We start from the raw sequence: 18,463 nt of genomic DNA on the forward strand, positions 1-18,463 counted from the left end.
CGCCCCGCCCCCTCCTCATGCAACAGCCTGCGTCATCCCGGAAGCACGACAGCTACCAAGACTTCATCTAGTTGGTGTGATTCGAAGTTTCAAAAACAGGCTTCCAAATCTAAAATACTGCATTGCTAAGAGGCAGAGACCTCTTCAAAATTCTGCATATTCTATGTTGATTTCTCCACTTACAAGCAGGTGGGCAGGTGCCCTGTGCCGATCACAGCTGAACTTCGTTTCCACAAAAATCCTGACCAAGGACAAATGTATTTTCCTGTCAAAGGTCTAAGACCCACACCAGCATATCTCCCATTCCCCAAACACAAATTTCACGCGCAGGGTGAAGAGAAGTAAAATACGTAAAATAATCAGCCATACCTTGAGTGACTGTCTTTTTGTCACATAGTTTTCTGAATGAAGTAACTTCTCATATTCACTGAAGAACTAAAAGACAAGAAAACATGTATCAGGAATTATTTTCTTAAAGACTGGTAGAGGACCTTAAAAAGCTTGAGCACAAACTTCTAACACCACGAAGGCCAACCACTGCCCGTCTGTCTCACACAGCCTTCCTCAGTGGCGCTCAGAGACCCTCAGGCCCCCGCCCCGAGGATTACCTCCAGGAGGGGGGCTCCTGGGACCGAGTCCCGCCCAGTGCTGGCCAGGCCCACACAGCTCGAACCTGGTCCTCCTCTGTCATCCAAACTCCACATGCATAAAACAGAACTCCTACCCTCCAGCTGTCTGCTCAAGGTGGAGTCTGCTCTCATTTCTTGGTTTTAGGTTAGAAAATTTCCTATTTTTTTTTATAGTTCAGTGAGTCCAAAGCATATAGACAAAGAGAAAGTCACCTATTCTTTCAATGCATCAGGCAAGAGGAGAAAATAATTAAAACCAGACAAGAGGAGAAATTCAACACTCTCAAATAGATAGGTGTCCTAGAAAAGGTGGGACTTGGGCTCAATCTTGAATAATAGCAGGGATTTCATTTAGAAAAGGGGAGGAGATAAAATGGGAAGGACACAGCATGAGGGAAGGCTGGAGAATGCACAACGTGACATACTTAGGAAGTGACACATGTCCACCAGATTTACACAGTGCTTGCTGCTCACTAACAAGCACGGTGTCACTGGCATGGTGAGGCGTGGCAGCCGATCAAAGCAGGAGGTAGGAAATGGACAGGAGGGACACAGGGTCCAAGGCCACAGTTGCTAAAACGGGGCCTATGCTTCATGAGGGGTCCTGCTCAGCCACTCAGCTGTGATGCAGAGCAGGGGACTCCTCGAGGAGCTGCTCTCAGGGAACTGCACTTCTGTCACCTCACCTAGAAGGGCTGCATCCGCTACAGGCCACTGTGATCAAATCCCCCTGAGAATGCCCCTGGGAGAATGTGTTTTGTTTTACAGATGTTGTCATCTTTCGGTTGACTTTGTTCCCCTGAGTGCTTTCGGTTATTAGAAAGCTCAGGGCCGAAGTGTACAGGATTTTAGATTGTGTGATTTTGTGATTTTGTAGTTCTGTGTAAAAGCAATCCTCCCGGTTTAATTTAAATTACCTGCCTCCTCACTTTCCTTCTCCCTCCCTCAGATCTGACTGCATTATCTACACATTTCTGTTAGTTGCCTCACATAAATATTCCTGAAATTTTGTTGACCAATGTCATCTATTGATAACCTGGCTGAAGGTTAATAATTGTAGTAATATTAATTACTAGCAAACTGACGTCACTGCCTGAAGTTAAATTTCTTGGAAGTTGGTTTGTATCTTTGGTAGGCTTTAAACTAAGATACTGGTATGTCAGATTCTTTCCAATCTTTGAGGCCATGTCGTAGCACAAACAATCCCGCTGACGTTTACTGACGCTCATCGAGTTCCGGCAGTGCCCTCAGGCACTCAACAGACATTCTTACTTAATCCTCACAACAACCCCACAACGCTTAGGTGCGATCACGAGCCTTCTTTTAGGGCTGAAGATCCTGAAGGCAGAGGGTGAACGAAGGCAGCCGCCCAAGGTCTGGCAGCACAAGGTGGGGCTGGCGCCCGAAGCCCACACTTCTAATTGCTGCAGAAAGGCACCCGTGAGGTGACTGTGCTGCCGTTTGAAACCAACGCACAAAGACACACACCACATCCCGGTGGAAAATCAAAAAAACCTGACCGGCAATGTTTAAGCCCCTCCTGAGACTGTCTCCGAGGGACCGGGATGCACTCAGCACTGCATGCTACCCAGTGGGAGGGAGAGACGAACACACAGTTCGAAAGCGTAGATTCTGCCTCTGGGAACCTTACAATTGAAATTTAGTTGAAGAGTAAAGTGAACAATGAAGTATCAGCAGTGCCTAAGATTTCAAAAATTCAAACGACTAGTGAAGAATGAAAACCCACGCCAAATCTCGCCGGTCAGACGGGAATTTCAAGCGGACTGTTATTATCCTGACTTCTCCAAGAACACCCATCGTCGGGCTGTGGGCAGCGTGTAAGTCAGGCCAGTCCGGCCTAAGGATGCGCCCGTGCGCACGGCGGGGGCAGAGCTGGTGCGAGGTGGGGGCGAGCACCTGACCCTGGGACCTGAAGGCTGCTGTGCGGGTCAAGGGCACTCAAAATTGTTTATGTCGCTCAGGATGTTGGACATCAACTCAAACTGCTGGGCTAGTCCAGTGTCCTCACTTTACAAAGAGGATGGACTTCTGAATCCCCGGGGTAATGGCCTCGGCCATGGCCCCGAGGAGCCAGCGGCAGGAGCAGGGCTTCCCGAGGCAAGTGCTCTGCTCGCCCTCACAGCTGCCGCCCCCCTCTCTCTCCCGGAGGTGGCAGCAGTGTGGGCAGCCGATGGAAAGGAAGGGAAACTTAAAGTTTGATAATAATTTTCTTTTTATCTTAAATGTATTAACTGAGGGTCGATGGGGGGGGGGGGGTGGGAGATGCGGGGAGGGTGGGTGATGGGCACTGAGGAGGGCACCTGTTGGGATGAGCACTGGGTGTTGTATGGAAACCAATTTGACAATAAATTTCATATTAAAAAAAAATGTATACTGTCCTTTGGCAGCAAAGGGCTTTTACTTCCTCCCCTAAAGCAAGAAAAGAAGGGTAGCGTGTCAATCAAAAGACAAAAATTCTGCTTCTGACCAAGTAACAGTCAATACCTTAGTTCAGTAGAGAAATGATTACAGCACCGTCTAAAACCATTACATATGCAAAATAAGTATCCGGGATACAATCTAATTTCAATCTTTCATTTCTGGTACAAAACTTACAGTTTTAAAGTAGAATTTCATATACTTACTTTATCATAATGCTGTTCCAAAAATTCTGCACTGAGCAATTTATGTCTTGTAAGTAAATCCTAGAGAAAGAAAATACACTATTTTACAGTGGTTCTGAATTTAAGTTCTTTTAGAAAGAGAATCCTAAAACATGCCACGCCATTTTACCTGATAAAAACTGTTGTTAAAACTCACTATACTTAAAAACAGTTGCACATGAGTTGTACTGAAAATGTGGATTCTACGGAAGAGCAAATAAAGTCACTAATAACTGGCAACTGTGATTGTGATAGTGATGACTGGTCGCGGGTCTACAGCTCTTAGAAGGAAAAATTTAAAAACAAACACATAAGGCAAGAGAAATACAAATTCAAAGAAAGGGAACATGGCAATGAAGTGAAAGAAAAGTAAATGATTGTGGTAAAGTATCAAAGAGAATACTGCTTCTGGAGGAGAAAGAGGAGAAAGTACTGGAAGTTCCATTTTCTTCCTCCTAACTTCTGTTATATTTAGTTTCATATCTAATGAAGTCTTTTTTTTTTTTTTTTTTTGGATGCAAAAAGGTGATTTTATTAAAGCTCAGGGACAGGACCCGTGGGCAGAAAGAGCTGCCGGAGACAGACTGTTTTTAAAAAGCCCCATTGTGTTATAAACATTAGCTCCTAAGTATGCACAAGGCTGCCAAAGTGTAGGATCAAACATCAGAGTGACCTGGAGCCCAGATGCATTCCTCACCACGTGGCTTTCCCAGAAAACAACTCCAGGATCATTCATTCAGAAAACATATACTATGTGCCAGGTAAAGTTCTAGGTGCTGGGGCTCCAAAGACAAAAAGATGTGGTCCCTGCCTTTAAGGACCTAAAAGTTAGCAATGACTAGCCTGGTTCTCACCACGTGGGAAAGAGAATGGGAACTCAGGACAGCATAAATGGTCAATATTTGGTGAATTATGGAATAAAATTCCTTTAGAGCGGCCTACTGGAGAGGTCAGTGCCAATAATCCCCTTTCTCCGAACCAACTTTCCTTGTTCTCTTAGCTGTTTATGTTTGAGTGGCCCAGGTCACAACGAACCATTGTTTCCTGAGGTATGTCCAAGTGTAAGATCGGTCCTGAGAAATGTTCGAGGAAACGTCCCACGGTCAAATGCACGTGGAAAATGCTATAGCTCTGGTTCCCTTGTGGGGAGCTGGCAGGTCTCGAGAGACCCGACAGGGAGCTCTTCTGTCATGTACTTTGTTACTGCCCTTCCCAAAAGGCCTTCCTCACACAGGCTTTCCCCTTGGCCTGCCGGCCTACTGACCACCTTCGGATCTCGCCCCCACATCACTGCCATAGCTTCCAGACTGGTCACCAGCATGGACAAAGTTGTCTTTACGTCTGTGAGATTACATGACTGCCATCTCCCATGCTAGACTATAAGTTTTATAAATACCACGTTCATGTCTATTTTTACGAATCTTTGAATCCCCAGCACCAATGCAGTGCCCAGCACATAGAAGAGTGTGATATTTAATACATAAATGAATGAACCAACAAAATCAGGAAACAGGTTTGGGAAAACATCACATCAAGCAATCCTTAAAGCATGCTTTTAAGAAGGTTTCTAACTCCACCCCAAAGATTTACAGGTGTTCAAACTGCTGGATAGGGTACGCATCGTATGCCTTTCTTGGGCAATTTTTTCCAAATCCCCCTTGGGGATTCAATAGACAAAATTAGAAAACCTGGAGTTTGAGCATCCTCAAGAAGCTGGAAGAGAAATGCCCAGTAAGAGAAAAGCTTCCCAGTATGGGGGAGGAGACGGGGGCGGGGAGAGGAGAATTTATATTAGTGTACTGGCCCACAGGGTCAGCTATTAGGGAGACAGGTACATGAGAACTCGAGGGCAATATATGAGGCATGCTTGTTAAAGGCACCTCCTCCTTCTATAGCTACTGCAATCTGCTTATGGTGGTCCCCCCGGTGTAGGAACCTCAAGGGCAGGGGTTTGTCTGGTTCACTGTTGAACCCCAGCACCTAAAGAACAGTGCCTGACACAGGGTAGGCAGACTAGTGGAATGAGCCGCATGAACAAATGAATAAACGGATTAAGGGATTAGTGTGTCAGGATCCATATAAGACTATGTGTCATTTCTACTTTCTTTGTGGCTAAATCATTCTGGAGACCACTAGAAGGAAGTACAGAGAAAAGAACTTGGTGTTCACTGCTCTGCCACAATCTGACAGAAGAGAATGCAAAGGAGGGGATCTTAGAGACAATGGCTCTCAACTACGGTTGAATTTCAGGAACAGGAAGGTAGAAGATATTGCTCTAGAAAGCAAAATTCCTAGACACGTTGTGCAATACATTTTTACTGAAGTTTTGAGTAAGAAAACTACTCTGAAGGATAGATCTCAAGTAGGTTCAAGAGCCTCGCAGCTGGGCCACACACGAAAAGGGGACCTCCAACGTTTCCCCAACTAGGAAAGATTTTCTTCATTATCATCTGGTTTAAAGAGACCAGGAAACTCAGGAAACCACTGCCAATGTAGGAACCAAATCTCAATGGCCTTGGAGCAGGAGAGACTGAAGGGGCGCTCTGAGACGGCTAACATAGGAGACGGACCCCAATGCACAGCAGGACGAAAGCCCCTTGTTAAGAGGGCCACACCAGGGCCTGGAGAGGAGAGTGAAACACTGGTAGGAGAGGAGAACTGCCGAGATTCCAAGGAGAACTTCCCAGATTCCAAGCTGGGAAGAGAGGAGGTGGGGACTTGGGCAGAGCCTCTACCTACTGAGCAATGAGAAGGAATCTCACCCTAGGAGCTGGAGCCACATGCTTTGGAGGGCTCCCCCAGGGTCGGGGACAGAAACCGACAGAAGAGAAGATGAGGGGGAAAGGTCATGCAGTCAGTGGTCAGTGAGCTGCAAAATTTCCAGCATGCCACATGGTCCCAGACCACAAACTGCTGGGTCGGCTAGCAGTGGGGAGGGGAAGCAGGATCTGATTTCCCACCTCCCTAAATTCCAGTACATCCAAGGCCCTGGTAGCACTGGCAGACAGGGGTCATCTCCTGAGCCCAGCAGATTGAGCACCAACCTTTAGGGTACACTGAATTTAGAAAGATTCCTAAAAGTGGGTCTGGGACTCAAACAGCATGTTGCAAGGACAGCCCTGGGATCCCTGAAGAAATGCTGCTGACCCCGGGGCTCGATTTCACAGAGCCCTGGCAAGTTGTTTGGCCCAATTTCTTCCTTGATGCTTGACCATGTACCAGGACGAGAGACTCAACTCTACCAAATGTGTGTGGTTCACTTTTGGAGCTCTTAACAGAAAGTTCTCCCTGTGCTAGAGTCAAACCTGTCCCCAGGTTATTTCCAGAAACCGTCAGAGCCGACAGAAATAGGTTCAACCCACTTTCTATAGGACCCCACTCCACATACATGAAGTGCTCTCACGGCAAGTCCCTACCGAGTCTTCTCTTCTCCAGGCTAAATACGTCCAAGTTCCTTTAACCACTCCTCGAAAGACAGGCTCTGAGTCCCCCTCACCATCTACTGTCTTCTGAAAGCCATCTATTTGTCTATGTGCCTCTTACAGTGTAGCGCCTGGAACGGAACACATTTATGTGCTGTTACCTTAATGGCTCATAGTGGGGCCAGACCGTCAACAGCTCCTTAGGTCACACACTACGTGGTCACATGTAGCTCTGGGGCAGCAGCATCATACTGTTTAATTTTACTGCACGCATTCAGAATTCTGTGTACTCAGAGTGGGCTCTGTAGGCAGACTGCCTGGGTTCAAATTCCGGCCTCCCATTTTTTGCCTGACCTCACCCAATACTTCTAGGCTTCAGTTTCTTTCTCTGTAAAGGAGATAGTAAAATTACCTCCCCCAGAGAGTTGGTTGAGTAGGGTATGAAATTGCCTGCACTTTAGTAATTGTTATACTTAGCAATTATTATATTTAGTATTGACTATATTATTATGCCTTATTCCCACATCCCTTATTTATAGAGTTGGGTCTTCAAGTGGAAGTCTTCAGTTTGTTCTGTTCCATTCTGGCCTCTCTGGATCATTCTGAAGCCTTATTTTAGGATTACCACGGTCTGCTGTCTTTCCCTTTGTAGCTCTCACCTATACATTTGAGAAGTTGTAGGCCTTGTCACATTTTATCTAAGTCATTAATAAAAATGTTCAGCTGGACTGAGACAAAGCCCACTGGAAATCCACTAGAAATTTCTCTCCAGGGTGATGGCAATCCATTTTGCAGCACCTTATGCATATGACCTTTAGTTAGATGTGCATCACTACACTGAAATTCTACCTAGCTCCTGTCTTTTCATTGATTCCATCGAAACAGACCTGTACAATTATTCAACATCCAGTATATCCCCACAGTTATAAAGGAGTAATTCTAATAGCTACTGTTTGCTCCACACATAGTGTGTGGGGACACAATATTACCCTGACATACTAGTATTCTTACCTCCATTTTAACAGATGAAGAGCTTGAGATGAAATCCGCAGCAGGGCCGGGAACTGAACCCAGGCAGCCACACTCTGAGTACCCTCATCTACTGGCAACTATGAGATTAATATGACTGAACTTACTCTTCGTGAATCCATGCTGGCTGTGGGTACACGGTTTCCTTTCCAAAATGCTCAGATATCATCTCTTTAGAAACACTTTCTAGAACCTTACACAGGTAAAACATCAAGCTCCAAGCTCCACCAGCCTCTCTGGGGAATCTACCTTCTTTTACTCTGGAAAAATTGGAAATATATTCGTTGGCCTTCTGATGCCCCTCCCGTCTCCTTAAGTCCTCAAAAAAGAAATCATGAACAATATTTGGCCACTGAGTTACTATCTTAGTACACATTCATTCAAGCTACGGATCTTGTTAGTTTTAATTTAGAGGGGGTAGTTTTAATTTCCTTTTGAGACCCAGCACCCATTCCACAGATTTGTAAATTCAAGTTTATGGATGAGCTGCATTTCTTCAAATTTTTTTGTGCACAGTGCAGTTTCTGGGGAGACAGGTCTGGTCACATTCTTCAAGGAGAGTGCGAGCCCCGGATCTACCCTCCTTTTCCGTGATGCAAATATTCTCTCAAAAAGGACGCCAGCAAAGCAGGACAGGAGAGTTCTTCCTCCCCCTCAGCACCTTTGGCGTGAGGCTATCAGACTCTCACCGCTCTGACCGGGTTCCCTCTCGGAAGGATGGGGAGGGAAGGTGTGTTCTGATAGGTCCCGTGCCTCTCTCTCACATGTCGTCTTGGTCTGGGCTCTGCTTGATTTTGTCTTGGGCGGCTCTCTGTTCAGGGGCCTCTTTAGAGAGCGCTGCCCTTTCTGCGTAATCAGGAGCAGCTGAGATACAGAAGCCAAGCCAGCTTCCCAAAAAACACGGTCTCTTCCAGAGTCCATCCTTCGAATCCTGAACCATCTTTGAAAGCTTCCCTTCTTCAGGGAGACACTACCTGCCTGGCTCTGCCCAGTCTTTTCCTCTCTGGCTTAACATGAGCTGACAGGGTTGATTTACCCACAGTGATTCCATCACCACCATTTTCTCCTTGGGGAGAATGGAATTCAAAGAAGCAGCCCTAACTGAGGGCTGATAATGAAATTATCAGCAAGGCCAATCGAGACTGTCAGATTCTGTGAATCACATTTCTGGCACAGTGTTAACACGTCTCCCTTCCCGTCAGCCAGCCGTGCCACCTGCGCCAGGCGCATGGCATCGAGCTCTCCGCTGGGCCGGGAGGTACGACTGTGCCCTCCCACCCCCCTCCCACTCCTCTCCTTCCCACCCCACCCCCACCTCTCCCAGAGTGGCCGTTCGCGGCTCATGGCTTGCTTTCTACACAGGATCTCTTCCCAACATGTGGTATTACCACACCTCCCTTCATAACAGGCCTGCTGCTTTTCGATGGAGCATCCCCTTCCACCAATATATCCTAATTATGAGTCCTAGCCCCAAAATGCAGTGACACAAAGACATCAGATTTGTCACTTTATGTTATAATCTCGAATTCATTTCATTCTGCTTTATAAATTGACATATAAATATCTGAGATCTTACCTAAGGCTCCTGACATCCTCTTTAATAGTTTCAGGAAAATAAATCCTCGGGTACTTCTCACGCTATTACCTTATTCTCATTCCAGGTGAAACCCTAATGGCCAGGTGCCCAGGTTTTCATCCTGTTTTAAGGGTGTTCATTCACTGCGAGGGACATATTTTACCTAGAGACCAAGGCATATGCTCATTATCTCAAGGGCTCTTTACCCTCATAAAACTGACCCTCACGAGGAAGTGGCTACTTCTCACCATAAGAGTGTCCATGGTTCCTGAGCATAGCGGTCTGCAGGTTAGTATGTTAAATCCTGATTAAAGTAGAGGTTCTAAATAGTCACCTATGAGGTCAGACATTTTATATAAGGGAACGTAACATATAAAGGCTTACTTTCATTGTGAGGAACACTAATAAATATTACTGCTTTATTTACCGTAAACAGCACAGAACCTTGCAATTCAAAACAAAAATCTGCATGTTGTACAGTTCTATGGAATCCTAGGGGCGTTTAATTTATACAAATATAGAACAGGGCGACAGGGTGTACTGGGAAGGGAGGCCACATAAAAACGTGAACAGGGCAGGCAATTCTGCTCCCCTTGCCCCGAGCGTTCAATAAATAAGCTTTGGCATGAACATGGGACGGAGAGCTAAGTCCGTTGTTCCCCAGGGCCTGTCCACACTGTGGAAAATTCTGCCCTGATTGTGCTTCTAATATTTCAAGACACGCATACTCCAAATTAGCATGGCCCTGAACGGAAGACAACGGCTTGGTGTTTAACCAAAGCAACTGCGACAGTACGTTCCAACACAGGAGAAAAACTCGTTTGTCCCACCCACTGTGTATCAACATACCACGGCTGATGAGTATGTTCACAGAAAAGTGTACTTGTGACCATACTGACCGTACTTTTCGACAGAGTTTGCAATCTAACCCTCCCACCCTGTCGAAGCTGTGACTCTACTGCACACACCTAAGTCACACACACACACAGAAAGCAGATCTTCTCTCTTGCCGCTAGAGGGCAGACGGGTATAGACTCAGAGGTTAGACGTTTAGGAAAGAACAGCAAACTGGTTAATCTCACAAGTATATTTAGAATTCTACAGTTTTTATGTTACCTTGAATGTGGCAAATGCATCTGAAGCTATGTCAAACGTTGACATTTCGACATATCTGAAGAAGTCATAGAATTGTTCTGACCACAAAATGATTTTTGCAAGTGGTTCATGTCTGATGCATTCTCTTAACATTATCCCACAATTTAGAGCTATTTCTGGAGATTCATACCTGCAAAATGAAAAAAAAACACAACAAACCAACCATGATTGCTGTTTCAAAACCCCTATCACTAAACCGTTCACGTTTTTAGGACAGGAAGTTGAGATGGGTCTTAATTTAGTGACCAGAGTGGGTTACAAAAGGCATCTCTGTCACAGCAGGGTGTGGTGAGCTCAAGTGGGTTTACTCCAGAGGGTGTGCGCACGCACGTGCGTGCACACACGCGCGCACACACACGCACACACGCACACACACACACACACACACACACACCCCTAGCTGGCAACAACTGCTTCAACCCAAAGAAAAATAAAAGGCATGGGAGTGATCACATAAATAAACACTCCTTATTGAAGCTAAAAGATCTGAGGAGAAGTATTCGGGGTCACACCCCCAAACGAATTCGTTTTACATGGGGTGCCGTCAAGACTTCAGAAAAACCAAAAGCTGAATCAAAAAAACACAACAGGAAACAAACAAAATCGTTTCCCAAACTCAGAGTAACTACATAGGTCTATCAAATAAGCAGCATTTTTACTTCGTTGTTTCAAGTCAATAGTCAAGACAGCGCCTCCAAGGCTCTTGGCAATGCCAAGCCTACGAAGCCGAAGGCCTGACCCCGCGGTCACAGAGCGCTTGTCGAGGAGGCCCTGCGGGACTTCGCAGTGGGTACTGGGGACGCCCTGGCATCTGTTCGGCACCCATGGCTGTGTCTCCCCTCTGTCAGGAAGGAGCCCCGTCTTCCTCTCAGCCCCACCACCCCCAACCCTCCCACTGCCTCTCGGGCTGCACGTGCTGGCCACGTGTCCTTCCCACGCGGCGTCCCCTCTACCCTCCTGCACTCGTTGCATTTCCCCACATCCAACTAGCAAGGACCTCCTCCTGGCCAAAACAGACTTCTCCCATGACATACATTCCACTACTTAGTGTCCCAATGGTGCTGACCTTTGCATCTCTGTCTTTGGAAAAGGAAAGAAGAAGCTCTCTCAGTTCTCCTTTCCACCCCTCGGACTGTTCCTCTTTCTTGCCTGGCCGAGGGCATCCCTCCGGTGCCGCCAGCCTGCTGGTGGTGCGGCATGCCCCCCCCCCCCCCCCCCCCACCGCGACTCCTAAATCCCTGCTCAGGTCTGCTCCTGGACCCTAGTCAGGCATTTTCTGTTGCCGCTGGACACTTTCAGTGAAAGGTCTACCGTAGCACTACATCTCAAAATTCGAATCTCTTCTCCCTCCACAGAACAGCCGCCCTCCCCTGCTTCCTCATTTCTGTTTTCTGGCACCATGATGTGGTTTCAGAAACCGGGTCTAAGACAGGTCTTGCAGAACCTCCTCGTCCGCTAACGGAAGCGTCCTAGAGCTGCAGTTACTATTAGCCACACGTGGCTACTGAGCACTCCAAATCTGGCTAGTTTGACCGAGGGACTGAATCTTATGTGTTAAGTTAACGCAAAATGAAATGACCGCCTGCAGCTTGGAAGAACTGCACTGGACAGAGCAGTTCAAACCTCTCGCCTCCGTCTCTTCTCAACGCTTCCATCTTTAGAGCCACCACTGGTCCCTGTAAGACTTCTCTGAAACATTTTAGTTTCATTCCCTTTCATCCATTCCCACTGCTGCATTAACCCACACCTAGAGAAAGGTAAGTGCTCCCTAACCAGCATCTTTGCTTAAGCTCTGTCTTAACGAATTTACCCAGCACACAAGTAGATCAACAGCATTTCCAGTTGAGGAGTTCAAAATGATTTCTCCTGCCCATCAAATAAAGACAGACTTCCGGGCTTAAACGTCCAGGCTCATGAGATCCGCTCCTTCAGTAAAAGGTCACCGCCCATTCTGCCATCAAGCACTCCAATTATCTCCCTATTGCTGCCAATCACCATGTTCATTCCTGTCCCTGGACCCACTCTCCTTTTTTCTATTAGAATTCTAAACCCTCTGGAACTTCAATCCTTAGTCTCACCTCTGCCACCAACCCTTGCCTTACTGACTAAACCCACACCGCACCCCCTGTTATCCCACAGTCCTAATCGTTATCTGCAGTGTTATCCTTCTGTTACACACAGGGTCATCACAGAGCCTCAAGAAAGGACTCCTCTGGATCACTTAGGGCACAGCTTCCAGCAGGCTGACTGGCGCTTGGGTGACTACAGCGTCTGCCCACAAAGTGGCTGGTCAAACAATTCACCTTCGCTGATCTGAATTTAACGAGCAGGAGACCGGAAAGACAAGAGTAAGACAGTTTGGTACAACAAGCTGGGCAGGTCTTGAGTGGTTTTTCAAGCTTGTCTTAAATGACTAAGCCATAAACTATCGAGCACAAGGCAAACAGTTATGCCGTACAACCTGTTAGCACTAGAGTGGAGAGCACATTCACATTTAAGTCACCGGGGGAAAAAACTGCTGCCTCCAGATGCAGCCTAACACTAGCGACAAGCCTATGTTGAAACGCACAGTGACTCCGCCGGATGGCTAACGTCAAAGCACTTATGGCCTACGCAGTGGTCACACTGCAGGAGAGGAGTCTAGACTCGTTAAGTGAAGTACAAAAACCTTAAAAGGTAGCTCACAAGGCTCCTTGAAGAAATGGCTGTTTCCAGGTCTGAGGCGGGAATCTGTACAAAATCAGCACGGGACGTCTTGTGCCAGAAAGCAAGGAAGCTATCAAAGACTGATGGGGTCCTGCCAAAAGGACACAAGAGCCAATTTGAAGGAGCTTCCCGATGGCCCAAGATGACGCAATTTGGATATAAAAATGTGGACATCGTGACTGTGATGGATTGAAACATACCAAGTATATTTTTAAAAACCCCACAACTGGAGTTCATAACGACCTGATCACCAATTTAAGAGAAAAGAGGACAAAGGAACATGTTAAATGAAACCACAGGGATGTAAAATTCAAAATATGTGATTTTTCTACAAAACATATGACCCCGTTGCTTCAACAAGTAAATGGCATAAAAAAAAAAAAAGGTGTAAGAGTCATATTAACCAAATTCAGTTTGTGCACCTCTCGTGGAACTGGATTTAAACAAACTAACTGAAAAGTGACATTTTTGTGTGTGAAAATTAGGGACATCCGAACATTGGGTACAAGACAATGTTAGGTCTGTAAATGGTATGGCGAGTATGGTAGGGGAAAAAAAAAATCCTGGGGTGCACTATGTACTGGGGATGCACGCTGAAGGAATCTCATGTGTGAGGAGGGAAAAAAGGAGGCAAAGCATGTGAAGTAAGAACGACAGAATGTCAATAACCGTCCGCACTGGGTGACGGGTAGGAAATGGCTATTTTATTCCCTCCAGTCCTCTGCGCAGTTTCCACTCTAAGGGCTACACGGGACGGGGAGACAGGCGCTGGCAGGCATGGGCACGGGCACCAGCACCAGCTGCACCGCCCGGGCTTCTCCTCGCCTCCCTGGAGGACGTTTCTGCTGCAGCCACTCACGTGAGAGCTGTCAACTTTGAAGAAAAAGATAATTTAAAGATAAACTGTACCTTAAAATTCTTACTTTAACAACGTTTATATTGTCCTTTTGGCTACTCTTAAGCGAAAACACAGGCAAACTAATTTATGATTTTTAACCACCACTGCTTTCTACGGAAAAGGAAATACTCAGTTTAAAAATACACAAAGGCATCTGGAAGGTGCTCTAAGAACACCAAAATTTCAAACTACTCACTACATGCTTACACACACAACTCGGGATTGGTAACAACAAAAAATGAGATGCCAAAAGTTCTGTATGGCAACATCTGAAGAAGCAACCAACATAGAGATTTAGAAACAGAATGAAGGAAATAGAATGCTGGCATCAAACACATGCACTGACTCATGCTTTGTCTAAACAAGTTTGAACTTGGGGGAAGTGTTAAACCACAGAGATGTGAATCAGAGGGAGGCAAGCTACAATGCGAGCGGTAGGAGAGCAAGCTGATTCACGCCAACAGTCATGCCAGTAAAACGCCTGTCCGCCAAGTTAATAGAACAGCACCGACGCTGGGACAAACAGACACACACCAGACCCAGAGCTGGCGAACAACTCCTGTGTGAAGCAATAAGGTGACCTTGCCAATCAGGGAGGCTCACTGATGAGGGAGAAGAGGATTGGTTTTCTTTTGAGGTTTCGGTTTTTAGGCTTTTCTGGTTTTTGTTTGTTTGTGTTTTTCATACTGACAGACTACCACAAATGCCTGCTTACTAGCCCAGTAGTTAAATGCACTGTCAATTACTAACCAAGTCGGTTGGTGAGTGGACACAAACAGGTACAAAGCAAAGGGCACTACTTCGTAAGCGTGTCCTCTGTTGACCGAACAGAGTCAAGCTATGTAGCATTCAAGCTCCATTTACTAGGCAGCTTTCACAGCCTCACAGTGTGCATGTCTGCCCAAAGATGTCTTTAAACACATGATTTAACTGATCTTTCATATAAATAAACTTCTAAAATCTAGAGAACAGAAAGAAGACCACAGAAGACTTTTTTCTTCAGTTGCATAGGATCTGAGACTTTAAGGGCTCACGATTCATCCACCTTTAAACTCCCATAGGTATTTTCAAATTCAATTTAACTCACTGGCTGAATTTTAAGAGGGAAGTGTGTTCAGGGCACCTGGGCGGCTCAGTCGGTTGAGCGTCCAGTTCTTGATACAGGCTCAGGTCATGATCTCAACAGTTCATGGGTTCAAGCCCTGTGTCAGGCTCTGTGCTGACAGTGTGGGGCCTGCTTGGGATTCTCTCTCTCCCTCTCTTTGCCCCTCCCCCGCTCATTTTTTTTTCCCTCTCTCTCTCTAAATAAACAAGAAAAAAAAAAAAGAGGGAAATGTGTTCAAGATCTATGGGAAAATGAAATGACTGAACTACAGAGAAAATGCTTTCCCACATTCACCATTGTGTTTTTGCCTAAGACCATCTTTCCTTTTCATTTTTCAACTGAGAATATAAATTTTGTTATATTGTACATACCCTTTCAATAACATGAACAAAATATTCTGTTGAGTGCAGATGTATTCAACAGTAGGAGTTCTTGTACCAATTTGTCTTCTGAGAATATTGTTGAAAATTTGAGCCACGTCTTTTTTGCCCTATTAGGAATACAATCATTAAAATATTTACCCGACTAACCACCAAAAAGCCCAGCCACCCTCCCAAATAAACTCAAATTAAGGCATTGCATATTTATATAATTATGACTGAATAGCTGACTTTAAAGTGCTCATAGATACTAAATTTTCTTTCTTTATAATTTCAAATTCTAAGTCTTAATACTATACTATATTTACCATGAGCAATGTATTCAAAGTGAAATGTTACTACGTATAATTTCTAACCCTTAAAATCATGCAGACTCAGATATGAAAAATAAAACCTTGCTATATGCTTACAATGTTCAGGGATCTGATTCCCACCCATAGGGAACAAACAGCCTCAAATAAAATGCTCGTGTTGTAAACAATACACGTAATTTCCTCTTATACTGATGGATGAGGAGAAGCTGCATGCTGCTACTATAATAAAAATGAAAGAATTCTGTAAGAAGCTGAGCTTTCATGGCAAGTAGACATATCCCCCTATTTAGTTAGGTCTGTTCAGGAGAGATTTTCTATAGATTAATCATGAAGGTTCTAAGTACCACATGATGCAGCAGTTCAGAGACCAGAATTATGTAACTGTGCTTTACGAAACGCAATAGAAGGACGTGACTGCTATACAGTGAACCTTATAATCAGAAACTGCACAAGAAATTAACAAACGGAGAACTGAACCCCAGGAGAGGTTTCAGAAGGGCCACTTGTTACGAGGCTGACGAGCCTGCAGGGCACTGAGTGAAATGCTAGCTTTCCAGTGCCAGAGATCATCCCGGGGCCTGTGCTAGATCAGGAGCGGCAACGGCAGTCTCTAAGAACCCATCTCGAGGGCACACACTTCTTGGTAAATTTAAGTCACTAAAGTCCCAAGTGAACATTAAATTCAGTGACCACGTTGGGGAATGAGACGTGTGGACAAAGGAGAAGGAACTGGATGTTCCAGTGCGTTCCCCACTTTGCAGGAAATAAAAACCGCTGTTGGTGGAATTTGATACACTATTAAAAATACATGAAATCGGCTCCCTAAATGGAAATATCATTTTTATGTGTTCTACAGGATAGCAATACTTTCTATTGTCCTTTATTACCAATATTATTCAAGCAACCTACGGACCACACTCTCTCATGACTCTTCAAAACTGAATCTGGCTATGTATCTGCCATTCTTTCCCCTGGTTTTTCAGGCACCTGCACAGACATCTGATCGACCACTCAGGATGATAAACACTGGGGCTTAAAACAAAGCCCACCCGTGACAAAGACTCAGAGGAACCTGCTAACCATGCCACAGCCCTTCATTACCATATATACTTCGCAGACTACTTTTCAGACTGCTGTCAAGGACCATTATTCTCACCGTTAAATTCACTAGCTAAATGGCACAATTCAGCTACATAAGCTTGGGCAGTAATAGCAAGTGCCTCCCAGGGCCAGGCAGGAGATGCATATGGGCCCAGCAGGCCTTGAGACTGAACAGCAAGCTGCTGTGTGCAGCACACCCAAGCATGTCATGGCGTAGTGGCTGCTCTGTTCCAGCTGAGGGGCCGGGTGGGCCCACAGGCTCAATGTTGCCAGAGCTAAAATTTTCAAGGGAAGCCAGAAATTCAAAACTGTTCATAAAATCTCCTGCTATTTAACCATTATCCTAATTTAAACATTTAAAAGTAGTGCCAAGCAAACAAAACGCATGATCTCTGCTGTAACGAGTTCTCAACAGGTTAAAAAAAACAAAAAACACAAGTACGTAACTGGATGTCTTCTAAAATCTCTTCTACCTCTAAAATTCTAACATTCCACAGTCTTTAGATTTATACTCTGAGAACGAAAGGCCAGTGAATTAGGTGAAACAGCAGGTATTTATTAAATATGATGTAAACGAAAGGGCACAATGAATACCTAATAAGCTTCGTACACGACGTGGTGGAACAGGAGAAGAGAGACCTGGCCCAAGCCTGGGGCGCCCCTGAGCTCCTGCCCAGCTCTGCTAATTAGGTGGGCAGCCTGGGCTCGCTTACAGGTCAGTAACCCCTGGGCCAAGAGCTCGACAGGAATCTTAGGATGTTTCAAAGGACAGAACACAAGGAAAAGGACTGTGAATAAGGTACTGTTTTTGAAAAATAAGAAACTGATTTCTGACCTCAAAGTCAATGAGCTGTAAATCTGCTACCAGGGTGCTCAGGAGCCCGCTGTTGTAGAGTTCTTGAGCGAGCTGCGCCACCGCCTCTGTTTGTGGCTCTTTCTCATTCGTGCCATACAGAATTTCTTTCATGGCAACCAGATTTTTGGAAACTTCTTCTGTAGCCTAGATTTGGGGGGAGAGGAGAGAAACAACTCATTAAAAAAAATATATATATATATGTGTATATATATATATATATATATATATATATATATGAAACATACCTACACTTGTTAAACACCTTCTCTCTACATTACCTGCCCAGAAAGCTACGTAAAAGACACAAAAGTGTGCAAGCCCTGTGCCTGACCTGGGAGCTGAGCACTGTGGACATGTGTACACGTGGGCCCCGACACACGTGTTCGAGGAGGGGCCGGCAGGTTACAACACGCACCCTTGAATACTGCCGACAGTGGTACTGTATGTAGCAGGAACAGAACAGGGAGGGAAAGTTTAATCCGCCCCACCTGGCAGGGAAACAACACGGAAGAGGCACCTGAGCTGACCAGACAACGGGGAACACTGACAAGCAAGAATGAGGGAAAAGGAGACTGAGGACAAAGGAGAGGCATGAGATGCGGATGAGGGAGCGGGAAGAGCACGGGGTC

At 45.6% G+C, this 18,463-nt stretch overlaps 1 protein-coding gene across 3 annotated transcripts in view; it reads right to left on the reverse strand.

The window, feature by feature from the left end:
- CAB39 (calcium binding protein 39) overlaps nt 1-18,463 on the reverse strand; it is a 97,241-nt gene that overhangs the window by 15,842 nt on the left and 62,936 nt on the right. For all 3 annotated transcript variants that reach the window (XR_007154496.1, XM_047869161.1, XM_047869162.1), the window contains exons 3-7: nt 17,814-17,978; nt 15,555-15,673; nt 10,436-10,604; nt 3,275-3,334; nt 370-435 (exon numbers count right to left, since the gene is read on the reverse strand). Coding sequence is in view for 2 of the 3 variants with exons in the window: in XM_047869161.1 (XP_047725117.1) it covers nt 370-435; nt 3,275-3,334; nt 10,436-10,604; nt 15,555-15,673; nt 17,814-17,978 (579 nt within the window). In the remaining variant the exon portion in view is untranslated. The remainder of the gene's footprint in view (nt 1-369; nt 436-3,274; nt 3,335-10,435; nt 10,605-15,554; nt 15,674-17,813; nt 17,979-18,463) is intronic.

Source organism: Prionailurus viverrinus, chromosome C1 (assembly GCF_022837055.1).
Source record: "Prionailurus viverrinus isolate Anna chromosome C1, UM_Priviv_1.0, whole genome shotgun sequence".
Taxonomy (NCBI): Eukaryota; Metazoa; Chordata; class Mammalia; order Carnivora; family Felidae; genus Prionailurus; species Prionailurus viverrinus.